Consider the following 13,639-nt stretch of genomic DNA (forward strand, 5'->3'; position numbering starts at 1 on the left):
CCATGGGACATTTAGCAAATTCCAGGGACTTGTGGGGGTCTTATAACCAAGGGGGAGCACTACTGCTATCTAGTGGGTGGAGGCCAGAAATGCTGCTAAATACCTGCTGTGAGCAGGGTAGTTAGTTCTCCACAAGGGAGAGTCATCCAGCCCAAGTGTCAGTGGTGCTGAGGTTGAGAGACCCTGTTCTACTTTGTTAAATTGATCGACAAAATCCTGTGTGAATTTTCTGAAATAACAATTGTAACTGCTTCTGATCCACTAGTTTCACTGAATCTGTCACAGTTCAGGTGGTCGTCTCAAATATTTGAGGGGTATTTAAATTTCTCCCCATAATGCTTTTCTTTTTTTTTGTTCAAATTTGAATCTCCATGCTTTCATTTTTAAATGACATTTTATTGACTATGCTATTACAGTTATCCCATTTTTCCCTTTTTGCCCTCTTCCACACAGCGCCCCCGCTCAGAAATCCCCGCACCTTTGTTCACATCCATTGGTCAAGATACAAGTTCTGTGGCTACTCCATTTCCTATACTGTACTTTACGTCCCCATGGCTATTCTGTAACTGTTTGTACTTCTTAATCCCCTCACCTCTTCACCCCTTCCCCCACACCCCACTCCCATATGGCAACCATCAAAACACTCTCTGTATCCATGATTCTGTCTCTGTTCTTGTTCGCTTAGTTTGTTTTTTAGATTCAATTGTTGATATGTATTTATTGACATTTTATTGTTTATAGTTTTGATCTTTTTCTTAAGTAAGTCCCTTTAACATTTCATATAATAACGGTTTGGTGATGATGAACTCTTTTAGTTTTTTCTTGTCTGGGAAGCTCTTTATCTGCCCTTTGATTCTAAATGACAGCTTTGTGGAGTAGAGCAATGTTGGCTGTAGGTCCCTAAATTTCATGACTTTGAATTTTCTTGCCAATTCCTTCTAATCTGCAAAATTTCTTTTGAGAAATCAGCTGACAGTCTTATGGGAACTCCCCTGTGGGTAACTAACTGGTTTTCTCTGCTGCTTTTAAGAGTCTCTCTTTATCTTTAACCTTTGGCTTTTGTTTAAAAAGATTTTATTTATTTATTTTCAGAGAGATGGGAAGGGAGGGAGAGAAAGACAGGGAGAGAAACATCTATCAGTTGCCTCTCACACGCCCCCAACTGGGGACCTGGCCCACAACCCAGGCATGTGCCCTGACAGGGAATCAAACCGGGGACCTTTTGGTTCACAGGCTGGCACTGAATCCACTGAGCCACATCAGCCAGGGCACCTTTGGCATTTTAATTAATGATGTGTCTTGGAGTGGGTCTCCTTGCATCCATCTTGTTTGGGACTCTGCTGCCTGGACTTGCATGTCTTTTCCTGCAGCAAATTATGGAAGTGTTCTTTCATTATTTTTTCAAATAGATTTCCAATTTCTCGCTCTTTCTCTTCTCCTTCTGGCACTCCTATGATGCAAATGTTGGACCTCTTGAAGTTGTCCCAGAGGCTGCTTACACGATCTTCATTTTTTTTTAAATTCTTTTTTCTTCTTGTTCTGATTAGTTGTCTTTTGCTTTCTTATGCTTCTAATCACTGATTTGAATCAGCTCCATCCACTCTATTGTTGATTCACTGTAAATCTTTCCTAATTTCAATTAGCGTGTCTTTTGTTTCTGACTGGATCTGTTTTATGCTGTTAAGGTCCTCTCTAAGTTCCTTGAGCATCTTTATAACCCGTGTTTTGAACTCTGCATCTGAGTGATTGCTTATCTCCATTTTGTTTATCCCTTTTTCTGGAGTTTTAATCTTTTCTTTCATTTGGGCCATGCTTCTTTGTCTCCTTATTTTGGCAGCCTCCCTGTGTTTCTGTGTATGCTATGGCTCCCTGCCTTGGAAGCATGGCCTAATGCAGTAGGTGTCCTGTAGGTTCCAGTGGCACAGCCTCTCCTATCACCCAAGCTGGGTACTCAAGGTACACCCACCGTGTGCGCTGTGTACCCTCTCCTTTTGTAGTTGAGCCTCGATTGCTGTTTGCAGGTCAATGGGAGGGATTTCTCCAGGCCAGTCAGCTGCAAAGACTGGCTATGACCACTGACCACCAACCTATGCCCTTCATGGGGGATCAGCTGTGCAGGGGCAGGGTGGCGGTGCTCTGATGTGGTCTGTAGCTGTCCACTGGGTATGTAGGCCCTGGTGTTTCCTAGGTGGTGCGGGCCAAGGCCCACCCCACCTGTGTTCTGCCAGGGGCTGCCCTGAATGAGCTACAAAGCAATCTGCAGATGGCTGCTACTTGTGCTGGGCTTGGAGGTTCCGAGGTGAAGTCAAGCTGTGAACCTAGGCTGGCTGCTGCTGGGCCTGTGACCATCTAGCAAGAGGTACGGTGGCTGGAGGCTTGCTGAGGCTGGCTGTTGCTTGTTCGAAAGAATTTAGGAAGTTAAGAAGCAGAAGCCAACACCAGCCTTTCATATGGAAAAGCCACTGTTAACAGCTTGGGTGAGCCCATAAGTTGGGTGGGGCGGAACCTCAGGGAAACTCCCAGGCAGGACGGTGTTAGCCAAGTTGATGGAGTCTCAGATATGGCACCTGACAGCTCTGTGGCTGTGTTGGGGGAGGGTTCAGAAAAGGAACAATGGCCTCTGCCTGCCTTTCTGTCTGGGAGGAAGCTGTCCCCCAGGTCTCTTCTTGATGCCAGACACTTCAGTTCCTCCCTGTGTGCCACTGGTGCCTTTCAAGCTGCCACCCTGGTGCTGGCGTTCAAATGGGAGTGAGTCTGAGTAAGTCTGTGTGCAGGTTCTTCAAGAGGAACTACTTGGGACTCCAGAAGTTTCTTTGACTGAGTCCCTGCTGGTTTTTGCAGCCAGAAGTTATGGGGACTTATCTTCCTGGCACGGGAATCCTAGGCTGGGGGACGTGGTGTGGGCGTGGAACCTCCTCATTCCTGAGTTATTCCTTCCAAATTTTTGTCCACCACACGTGGGTGTGGGACCAGCCTGTTCTGCGTCTCTGAGTCTCCTCCCAGTCTGCATGGATGTGGTTTCTTCAATTCCGTGGCCGTTGGACTTCTATTCAGCTGGATTTCTGATGGTTGTGAGTGGCGGTGGCTCTGTAGTTTGTAGATGTGGCTGTGCGAGGAGGCGAGCCGTGTTTCCCTACACCTCCATCCTGACCGGAAGCGGCCACGATGCTTTTCTGACAGAACTTACTTCTTGGAGTTTATAATTTCCATAGTACTGAAAAGGCCAATTATGATTTAGTAGTCTTACCTACTTTTGTTTGACCTGTACAGCTACTTTTTAAAGTTCTTTAAAAATTCAGAGTTAGGTAATTCTAGGAAGAGTCAGCGCTGTAATTTGCACACATCTCCACAAATCCTTCCCTGTAATAATTAATTTCACCTGTTAATCTTTCTGCTCCGTTCTATTTGAGTTGTCTTTGTCATTTTAGTGCAGAGGTAGTCTATTGAATTTAATATCAGAGATTATTTGATTAGGCATATTTACACCTACTGGTAGTCTAGAGTAATGTGTGTTCTGCCAAAAGTAAGGGATAAATCAGTACTTTAAAAGTAATTAGGAGCCCTGGCTGGTATGGCTCAGTGGATTGGGCACCAGCCTGCACCCGAAGGGGTCACTGGTTTGATTCCTGATCAGGGCTCGTGCCTGGGTTGCAGGCCAGGTACCTGTTGGGGGGCATGCAAGAGGCAACCATTGATGTTTCTCTTCCTCTCTTTCTCCCTCCCTTCCCCTCTCTCTAAAAATAAATAAACAAAATATTTTTAAAAAAGGAATTAGAAATAAGGTTGTAGCTTATATGTAGACTTGGAGAGTGTTTTGATTATCCAAATTTTTTAACATTCCTACATACTTGGAATGATGGATGATAATAGTATTACCCTGAGCTATTTAAGCAATAATCAGAATTGGCAGTATGATACAGTATTTCTACCAGTCACTTTTAAAAAAACGAAACACAGGTTTTAAGTTCATTTACATGTATGTGGATGACAAATGTGACTGTCATCAGGCTATATCTATGTATATGTACAAAAATGTCACATGTTATTCATGTAAGTGAATGCAATACGGCATTAACTCTTCATAAAATGAACGTTACCCATTCACCTGACTGAGCATTACTGTTGTCTCGGAGTACGTATGTCGATTCTGGAATATAATTGCTTCGCTAGAGGGGGAAGGCACGTAATGCTGCCACTTAAAGGTTTTTCCGGTACTAACCCTGGATGTCAGATCTCCAGGGTTTGAGATTCCCGGAAGTAGAAGTGATTTCACTGCAGTTAGGAAGAACACTGCCCTACCCCACCACCCAGAGCAAACCCTAGACCTCAGAATTTGTTGTGTGGGTCCCAAGCAAGTTGCTTTAATGGTTATAATAATCATAAATTTTGATTTGTTCTTTAGCCAACCCTGTACAATTTAAATTAAGCCAAGGGGTGAATAGGTTACTTAGCAAGTTTGTCCAACTTAAATATCCAGGAACTTTTCAGTTGTTCAAGTCACTGAATTTTAGAGCTAGAAAATAGCTTCACCTAACTGCCTGATTAAAAAAAAAAGATTGTATTTATTTATTTTTAGAAAAAGGGGAAGGGAGGGAGAAAGAAAGGGAGAGAAACATCGATGGGTTGCCTCTTGCAGGCTTCTAACCGAAGACCTGGCCCGCAGCGCAGGCATGTCCCCTGACTGGAATTGAACCGGCAACCTTTCAGTTTGCGTGATGACACCCAGCCCACTGAGCCACAGCAGTCAGGGCTAACCTGATCTTACAGAGGAAGCAAGACACAGAGAATAAAGTGATCTACTCAGGCTGTTACGTTCAGTGTGGAAGTGGCCCCAAACGCGGGTCTTCCCTGGTTGTTGGGAAGGCCCTTCTCCTGTACATATTGCCTCACTAGAGTAACAGCCTTTGCCAAAGCAGGAGCTTAAATCATGCAAGGGATAAATGATAGGGTTTGATGGTGTATTGCGTATAGGAAGATAGGGAAGAGGTGGAGCCTGAACGATGAGATTTTGAGAAAAGTAGAATAACTGAGGATTCGTTTGGCTGATACTAAACGTAGATTGCTAAAGTGTTGGCGCTGGGAGGGTTGCTAGGGGCTGAACCTTTGACTCGTTTCCCTGTTGAGAGTGAGACGGCAGAGCCTACACATGCCCAGAATCAGGCAGATTGTTTGCGTACAGCTGGAGCAGGGTTGTCTCCTGACTCTTACACCCGTATATTTCTACATATTACTCCTGAGAGTGAGAGGCGCTGCGGAATATCCAGGTGAACCTGTCCCTTAGGCAGTTGCACATTTGGACCTGAATGGAGGTTAGAAGTTAATGAAGTTGCATCCCCAACATAGAGGGTGTAGTGAAATAAGAATAAACTGCTCGTCGAGGGAGAGAATGAGAGCTGCAGAAGGCTGCAGCAGAGCCCTGGTGTGTATCGCAGGAGCTGAGAAGGAGAGAAAGAAGTGCAGGGAGATGACGCAGAGCTTGGAAGAGAATTAGGAATGTGCACTGTCACTGGGACCATAGGTTTTAAGTTTTAGAAGTGGCAGTTGTGGTTTGCCACACAGCGAGAGGGTTGAATGAAAAGAGAGGTCATAGATAGGTTGAGAGGAGAGTCAGAGCCAGGTGCTGAGAGGTGTGGGCCGATCCGTGGGTGAAGACACACCTTCAAGGAGCTGGACGGTAAGAGTGGGGATGGGAAGGGGAAGGGCAGAAACTGATTTTTCTTGAGGTGTACTGTTGGGCTTGGTGTTCACAACACTAGGGAGCTGCTGTTCTTCCCCTGTTAGGTACTGAGGCTGAAGGCCTCCTAGTTTCTCTATTCCTCAGGAGTGCGCAGTCTGGGCGATAAACCATAATTACAATACGATAGTATTGCAGTGAGTAGAATAACAAATATGTGCACAGTTTTAGTGGAAATAGGAAAGTGGGTCCACGTCAGACACTGGGCTTGGAGATGGGAATTAGATTCAGAAATTTATCCATGGTCACATCGGGACTAAGTGCTAGAGTTTATTTGTTTATTCCACAAATATTTATGGGATGGCTACTCTGTGTGGACACTGATCCAGGATCTCGGGGGATACAGCATGGAACAAGAGTCGAAAATTCCTGCCCTTGTGGAGCTTATATTCTGGAGGGGAGGAAGTCGGGGTTCATGTCCTGCCCTGCCTTGCTTCCACGTGGGTTTTTAGCCTACCTTGTAAGGTGCTGTATCCTCTGAGAGGATAGGCTGGGGAGGAACAGGGCAAAGGGGAGGTGAAGGTGAGTGTGAGGAAAGGACTGATTGGGTTGTACACTTGAGACTTAGGACTTAGGGCTGGACAAGTAGCCTAACTTTCTCCCAGTAGAAAGACCAATGAAAGGACATTTTTCTGGGGGGATGAGGATACCAGATCAGAGGATCTAAGGCAGTGGTGAGGAAGGGTGAAAGGCTTTGACTTACGGGATGGAGGGTCTAGATTTAAGTTGTTGGTCCATAAACTGTTTTGATAGCCCTGGTTGGTGTGGCTCAGTTGTTTGGAGCATCATCCCATAACTGACAGTTTGCGGGTTTGATTCCCCATCAGGGAACATACCTAGGTTCCAGGTGCATGGAGGCAACCAATCGAGGCTTCTCTCTCATAGCCATGTTTCTGTCTCTCCCTTCCTCTCTAAAGGCAATGAGAAAACGTCCTTGGGTGAGGACAGAAGAGAATGTTTTTGCTGGCCTCTTACGTAGTGGCTGTCGTGATATGTTCGTGTACTGTAATGAAGGAGGTCAGCCCTGAGGGACTGAGGTGACGGGATCAAAGGAACCCTTGGGGATGGTGACCGAATGATCAACCTAATAGGGAGGAAAGGTTGGAAGATGGCCTAGTCTAAGGGGAAGGGGCCTCATTTGACTAAAATGTGTAAGCAGGGGTGTGTCTAACCTTTTGGCGTCTCTGGGCCACACTGGAAGCAGAAGAGTTGTCTTGGGCCACACATTAAATACATTGTGACACGTAATCACACACAAAAGATCTCATATTGTTTTAAATACATTTACGACTTTGTGTTGGGCCTCGTTCATAGCCATGCTTGACCGCATGCAGCCTGCGGGCTGTGGGTTGGACACCTGGAAGGGATTGGAGAGCCTGAGTTGTGAGGATAAATCAGCAAAGGACGTTTACGTGACATATGGAAAGGGGTGAGTAGAAGTGAAGGTTTTACTTGGAAGATCAGAAGTGTAGTCCTGTTGTGCTAGGAGGTGAGAGAGAATGATGGTGTGGTGAGAAGTGAGCGGTTCTGTTTGTTTGAATTGAATTTTGGTGTGCAGTTCAAGCCAAATGAACGCGGTCTTTCTTTAACCCGGGATGCCCACTGCACTGCTGTGGGGACAGGTGCAGGATCACCCAACTGAACACCGCCCGCTGCTCTTCCTTTTCCCGGTGATGCCGGCTGCCGGCTGCCGGCAGAAAGAGAGGAAGACTCGAGTGAAGGCTTTATCGCCTTTTTTTTTAACCGCCCTTCTCAGGGGGCTCGGCTTCTGTTGAAGTGTGCAACTAGTTGTGCACAGCTGCACACGTCGTCGTCACTGGATTATCCCATCCCGTCTGTGGTCTGTCGCTCTGACAATACCGCCTGCATCCTGAGGGTTGAAGCCTTCCGCTGCATTGCAGTACCTCACAGGTGGCAAGCAAGGCCCGCGGGCCGAATCCGCCCGGCACCTTGTTTCTACCCGGCGCTGCGGAGCTCTCGCATAGCTGTTCGGGAGTAGTTCCATTTATACAGTCCTAAAATTACATTTGGCCCTTTGAAGGAAACCACGAGGCTGATGTGGCCCCTGGTGAAAATGAGTTTGACACCCCTGCTGAGTACATACTCTTCCTACAGTTGTTTATGGTGTGGCTGCTGTGTATCAGGACATTGACATTGCTCGGTGAACTTTAATGGTGAAATAAAATTCCCAGATGAAATTCAAAGAGCCAGTTTCATGAACTCAATTGCAAAGTCCTGGGGGACTGTTGTTTTGGTTTCTAGGTTTGGCTACATCTGATTGAGCATCTAGATGAGTGATTTACACAAGGCAGATTTTTATTTTTCTTCACATGATAGTGAACCAGTTGGCAGTTCTGTTACACGACGTCCTGGGCCGGACCTCTCCTGTGGCTCCGATATTCCTCGGGTGTTGCCCTCCTGGGCCTGGCCCAGGATGACTCACTTCCACTTCAGCATTCAGCCAGCAGGAAGGGGGAAAATGCATGACCTGGCAGTTGCTGTATCATTTCCAGTCAGAATTTAGTCATATGGTGACACCCTAGCTTCAAGGTTGGGTTGGAAATGCATTGGGCAGTTAACGTGCCCACCTAAAAATCTCTTGCTGTAGCAGGAGGGGAAAATGAGTGTTGAGTGAGAAGCCAGCTCTCTCAGGGACTTTGTTTGGTACTGCTTTGAGTGGTGTCTCCCGAAGGTCTGAATGAGTGGTTCTTAGTGCTTTCCTAGGAGAGACTGAGGGTCTTTTAAGTTCTGGGTTCACCTGCTGTTGTGGCAATAAGAAGAACACTAAGAGATGATTCACAAACGTTCCCTTTCTTATCTGCCAATAATGGTAAAGAACAGCACTAGTGTTCATTTATTGCAATGATAGTGTGACATTTAACCTATATTTATAACTTGTTTTTCAGTAGTCTGTGACAAATTAAAAAGTGGCATGAACCCCTTTGTTGCTATCTGGTAAATTATAAAAAGTGAGCAGCAGTTCAGCAGCTTATAGGGTAGACGGACTGGCAGTTCAGCTTTGTCGACGTGGCTGCTGTGGTCATGCGGCCTTTTGTGCTTCCTGCCCCAAAGTAATTTGGGGACCGTATTTATGATTTTTGGCCATGTTGCCTACTTGTGTATATATTACTTCATGTTTGTCCTTCAGTTTACTTTAAATCGATTCATTCTTTAAATTTAGCCTCCTTCGAAGCCATGGTTCATTAAAATGTGATTCTTGTTTCCTAATGGACATTAAAATGCATAATTTTGAAAATAAAATACCCTTCTAACTATCTAAAACACCTCGTTTAATACCGATGGTATGTACTCACACTTAGAGAGCTAGGGCTGTGCCTCAGTCCCTTGGCCTCACTGGTAGTTTTTTGTAAACTTTCCAGATATCCATAGCTAGAAAGTGGCTCAGAATTTGAAAGAATTACCTTTTTGCTTTCAACTCTGGTAGGGAAATTACTAGTGAGTACTTAATTTTGAGCTAAGGAATCAATTGCTCCTAAAACTTTGGCAGGATTATTAACAGTGGTCTGTAAAACATAGCCACTTGAAGATCTTTCTAATCCTTGGCCAGTGTGGCTCAATTGGTTGGACCATCGTCCCTTAGACCAAAGGGTCATGGGTTCGAATCCCAGTCAGGGCATGTATGCAGGCTGCGGGTTTGATCCCTGGTCAGGGTACTTAAGAGAAGGCAACCAGTGGATCTTTCTCTCTCAGACCTATGTTTCTTCCCCCGCCCTGTCCCAACCCCCCGACCCCTGCCGCAAAGCAACGCAAAAAATATCCTCAGGTGAGGATTAAAAAACCAAAATCTTTTCAAGATCTTCTCCAGGACCTGTTGTGCAACATGCTTAACTTTTGTAGGTCTCCGTTTCCTTATAATTAATGGGACAGTATTATTTACCCCATAGGAGTGTTCTGAGGATTAAATAATACATGCAAAAGGCATAGCCGTGGCAGACACCCTTTCTGTTGATGGATATTTGGGTTATTTCCAGTTTTGGACCATTTCAAATAACGCTGATGAGGAAGAGTCTTTTATACATGTCTTTTGGTGGACATAAGCATTGATTTCTCTTAGGTGTATACCTAGGAATGAAATTCCTGGATCATAGGTTTGTTTAGTTTTTTTTTTTTTTTTAAAGATTTTATTTATTTATTTTTAGAGAGGGGAAAGGGAAGGAGAAAGGGGGAGAGAAACATTAATGTGCGGCCGCCTCTCACATGCCCCCCACTGGGGACCTGGCCCTCAACCCAGGCATGTGCCCTGACTCCAACCGGTGACCCCTTGGTCCGCTGGCCTGTGCTCAATCCACTGAGCCCCGCCAGCCAGGGCGGTTTGCTTAGTTTTCATAGGTACAGTGTTCCAAAGTGGTCATGTTCCCATCAGAGTGCATGGGAGTTCCAGTTGCACCACATCCTCTGCCACAGTTGCTATCGCCCCTTGACCTTTTAGCCATTCCGAAAGGCAGGGAGCGGGTCTCATTATGGTTTTAACTTGCATTTCCTTGATAAGCAATTGTTTGGAAGCGCTTTTTCATGTGATTATTGACCATTTGGATCTTTTCTTTATGAAGTGCCTGTTCACAGTCTTTTGCCCATTACTATTTAAAAAAATTGGTATATTTGTCTTTTTCTTACAGATATCTGTATTGATTCTGGATATGAGTCTTTTGGATACAGATATTGTGATATTTTCTCCCGTCCTATAGTTTGCATTTTAACTCTTTTAATGAACAAAAATTCTTAATTTTAATAAAGTCTAATTTGTCATTTTTTTAATGGTTAGTGCTTTTGTACCGTAAGAAGTTTTTGCTTTTCCCGTGTTCAAAAATATGTATTTTAAAAATATGTGAAAAGTATGTTTTTCTCTGTAACAACATAGGTGATGCCATGGAGAGTGGAAAGCCTGGTCCAGTGCAAGTTGTTCTGGTTCAGAAGGACCAGCATTCCTTTGAGCTAGAAGAGAAAGCCTTGGCCAGCATCCTCTTGCAGGACCACATTCGAGACCTTGATGTGGTGGTGCTGTCAGTGGCTGGTGCCTTCCGAAAGGGCAAGTCCTTCTTTCTGGACTTCATGCTCCGATACTTATATTTCCAGGTAGGGTGGAATTATTTCATTTCAAATTAGAAATGAGAATTTATGTTCATAAGAGCAAAATAAGCATAGAGATTATTCTTGATGTGTAAAATTACTTAAAATTTAAGATTTAATGGAAATGTCTTATTCTTCCTGTAGAAAGAAGGTGGCCTTTCAAATTGGTTAGGCGATCCAGAAGAACCGTTAACGGGATTTTCATGGAGAGGGGGCTCTGACCCAGAAACTACTGGGATTCAGATCTGGAATGAAGTGTTCACTGTGGAGAAGCCAGGTGGGAAGAAGGTGAGGAAGAAAAAGGCTTACAAATGAACAGAAACAACAACAAAATAAGAACTTTGATGTGTACTTTGACAATCCAATCAAAAGATAATTTTTATCAAAGCAGTATGTTTATGGTTTAAAAGTAATGCATGAATATAGTTTAAAAGGTCAAATAGTAATATAAGGCTTCTAACAAAAAATAGTAAGTTACAATTGTAGAGCCTGTCCCCAAAGGGGGCAGGTCACCTGTCTCCTAAGCTGGAAGAGGGGATCTGGGGCTACCACTGTTTCCTAAACAAACGTTAACCATTCCTTCCTAAAGCATGCCTTCACAGCCGCTTGCTCCTCTCATTTTTTAATCTTTCTGGGACTTCAGGTTCCAAATCCCCTTCAGGTGGTTTAGTTTTAGCCTTTTCCTAAATGCTAAGACATTCAGTATTTGGGGGCTAGAGTTGATGCACATGATACGAGAATACCCTTTACGTTCACCAACTCCCATTCCTCAAAAACTTTTCTTTAGTGCTTCCTCTTGTTTCCCCTATTTAGCCTCATCTTTTTAAGTTAGCAAGTATATGTCATAATTAGCTCTTTTTTACTGAGATAAATTTACATGCCATAAAATTCATTCTTTAAAAGCATATGATTCAGCAGTTTCTAGTATACTGGTAAAGCTGTTTAGGCATCACCACCATGTAATTCCAGGACATTTTCATCACCCCACTGAGAAACTCAGTCCCCATTAGCAGTCACTCCTCATTTCCCTCTTCTCCTACCCCCTGGCCACTACTGACCCTTTAGAATTACAGATAAGAGATCATGGTTTTATATGTGTATTTTCGTTTCGTTTGTATGTATTTTATATCTATTTGGTACTTGCTTTTTTTTAGCAACATTTTGTTTTTAAAGAAATAATACGTTTATGCAAGTTTAAATAGTTACTAAATAATATTGCAATATCGATAATAAAAAGGAGCATCCTTTCTACTGCCTAGTCACTTTTTCCAGAGGTAGCCACTTGTACTGCTTGTGGCTGTGTCTTCTGCTGTTGGCTTCTAATTTTTTAAAAAGATTTTATTTATTTATTTATTTATTTTAGAGAAAGGGAAAGAGAAAGAGGGAGAGAAATATCCATTAATTGCCTCTTGCATGCCTCCTACTGGGGACCCAGCCTACAACCAAGGCACACACCCTGATTGGGAATTGAACCCGTGCCTCTTTGTTTCGCAGGCTGCACTCAATCCACTGAGCCACGCTGGCCAGGGCTGCTTCTAAACTTTTAAGTCTCACTTTCTGGGCGGGAATGGGCCATTAGGTCCTCTTTGAAGCTTAGCTAACTTACGTAGAGCACAGTGATAGCCTAGATCCTTCTGCTTTCCTTTGGCATCTTTGGTGTGGTCTGTCTTTTGTAAAGATTAAAATAAAAGTTAGTTTTCTTTTATCAGTCTACCAGAAAACCCTAGAAATTTGAGGGTTGAATACAACCTTGCAGGTAAATGCCAAAAATATTCCAGCCCATATGTTTTATTAAACCTAGGATTATACCTAAGTTTACAATCATTATTTTTTTAACAAGTGAGTTAGTATTGTAAATTTCTTTTTAACAACAAAAGACATCTAAATTACTGGCTTGGTGAGTGAGTTAATTTGGCTGTTTCAGTTGGTGGGGCAATTTTCCCCTCTTTCCCTATGGCTCTGTAGGCTTCTGTTTTATGTCATTTTATTTGGTGAGAGCAGATAATCTCCAGTAACTTCCCCGCTCAGTCTAGGCACCTAAATAATTCCACGTTTCTGACAGAACCTGTAAGCAGGTGCTTAAGGCTCATTTAAATGTTACCTGTACTTTCCAATTTCTCCTTTACGTTCTCCCCCTCTCACTTTGACGTATTTTTCCCCTTGTTTTTAAGGTTGCGGTGGTCCTGATGGATACCCAGGGGGCGTTTGACAGCCAGTCCACCGTGAAGGACTGTGCTACCATCTTCGCTCTGAGCACCATGACCAGTTCTGTCCAGGTGACGTGCTGATGCGGAAATGGATGGAGAGGCCGCATCTGGTTTCAGTCACTGTTCTGTTACCAGAATTCCTGGGGTGACATGTACATGTTCGTTTTAGACCACAGATACACGTTAACCCCTTCCAGGCTCCAGAAGGAGCCTAAACTGTTTTTCTGCTGTGGTTATAAATTTATATGAAATACTCTATGAAAAATTTAAAAGTGGAAATTGCAATCGCATCAAATAGGAAATGCAGATTTGCTAAGAATTTAAGAAAACTATATTTTAAACTGTAAAGTGAGAATTAGGTTATTTTAATCATGTTTGCATAGTTTTCCAAAGGACAGATAATATTACTGTTTGAACAGACTCCATATTTTATATGCAAACTGTTAAATGCATAGAGCTTCTGTTCAATGCTTTAGGTTTATTTGGGCTTAGTTGGAGGTAAGCTAAAGTAGTATCAATTTGGACTTTTGTTTTCTAGATTTATAATTTGTCCCAGAACATTCAGGAAGATGATCTTCAACAGCTACAGGTATATATTCCTCATTAAAAC

At 43.6% G+C, this 13,639-nt stretch overlaps 1 protein-coding gene across 2 annotated transcripts in view; it reads left to right on the top strand.

Annotated features, from left to right (window-relative positions):
* Window positions 1–13,639, top strand: part of ATL3 (atlastin GTPase 3) — a 40,865-nt gene that overhangs the window by 10,131 nt on the left and 17,095 nt on the right. For both annotated transcript variants that reach the window (XM_045183469.2, XM_024574078.4), the window contains exons 2-5: window positions 10,614–10,828; window positions 10,967–11,110; window positions 12,994–13,098; window positions 13,568–13,618. In XM_045183469.2, coding sequence (XP_045039404.2) covers window positions 10,622–10,828; window positions 10,967–11,110; window positions 12,994–13,098; window positions 13,568–13,618 — 507 coding nt within the window. In that variant the 5' untranslated portion in view covers window positions 10,614–10,621. The remainder of the gene's footprint in view (window positions 1–10,613; window positions 10,829–10,966; window positions 11,111–12,993; window positions 13,099–13,567; window positions 13,619–13,639) is intronic.

This window comes from Desmodus rotundus, chromosome 5, assembly GCF_022682495.2.
Source record: "Desmodus rotundus isolate HL8 chromosome 5, HLdesRot8A.1, whole genome shotgun sequence".
In the NCBI taxonomy this organism is placed as follows: domain Eukaryota; kingdom Metazoa; phylum Chordata; class Mammalia; order Chiroptera; family Phyllostomidae; genus Desmodus; species Desmodus rotundus.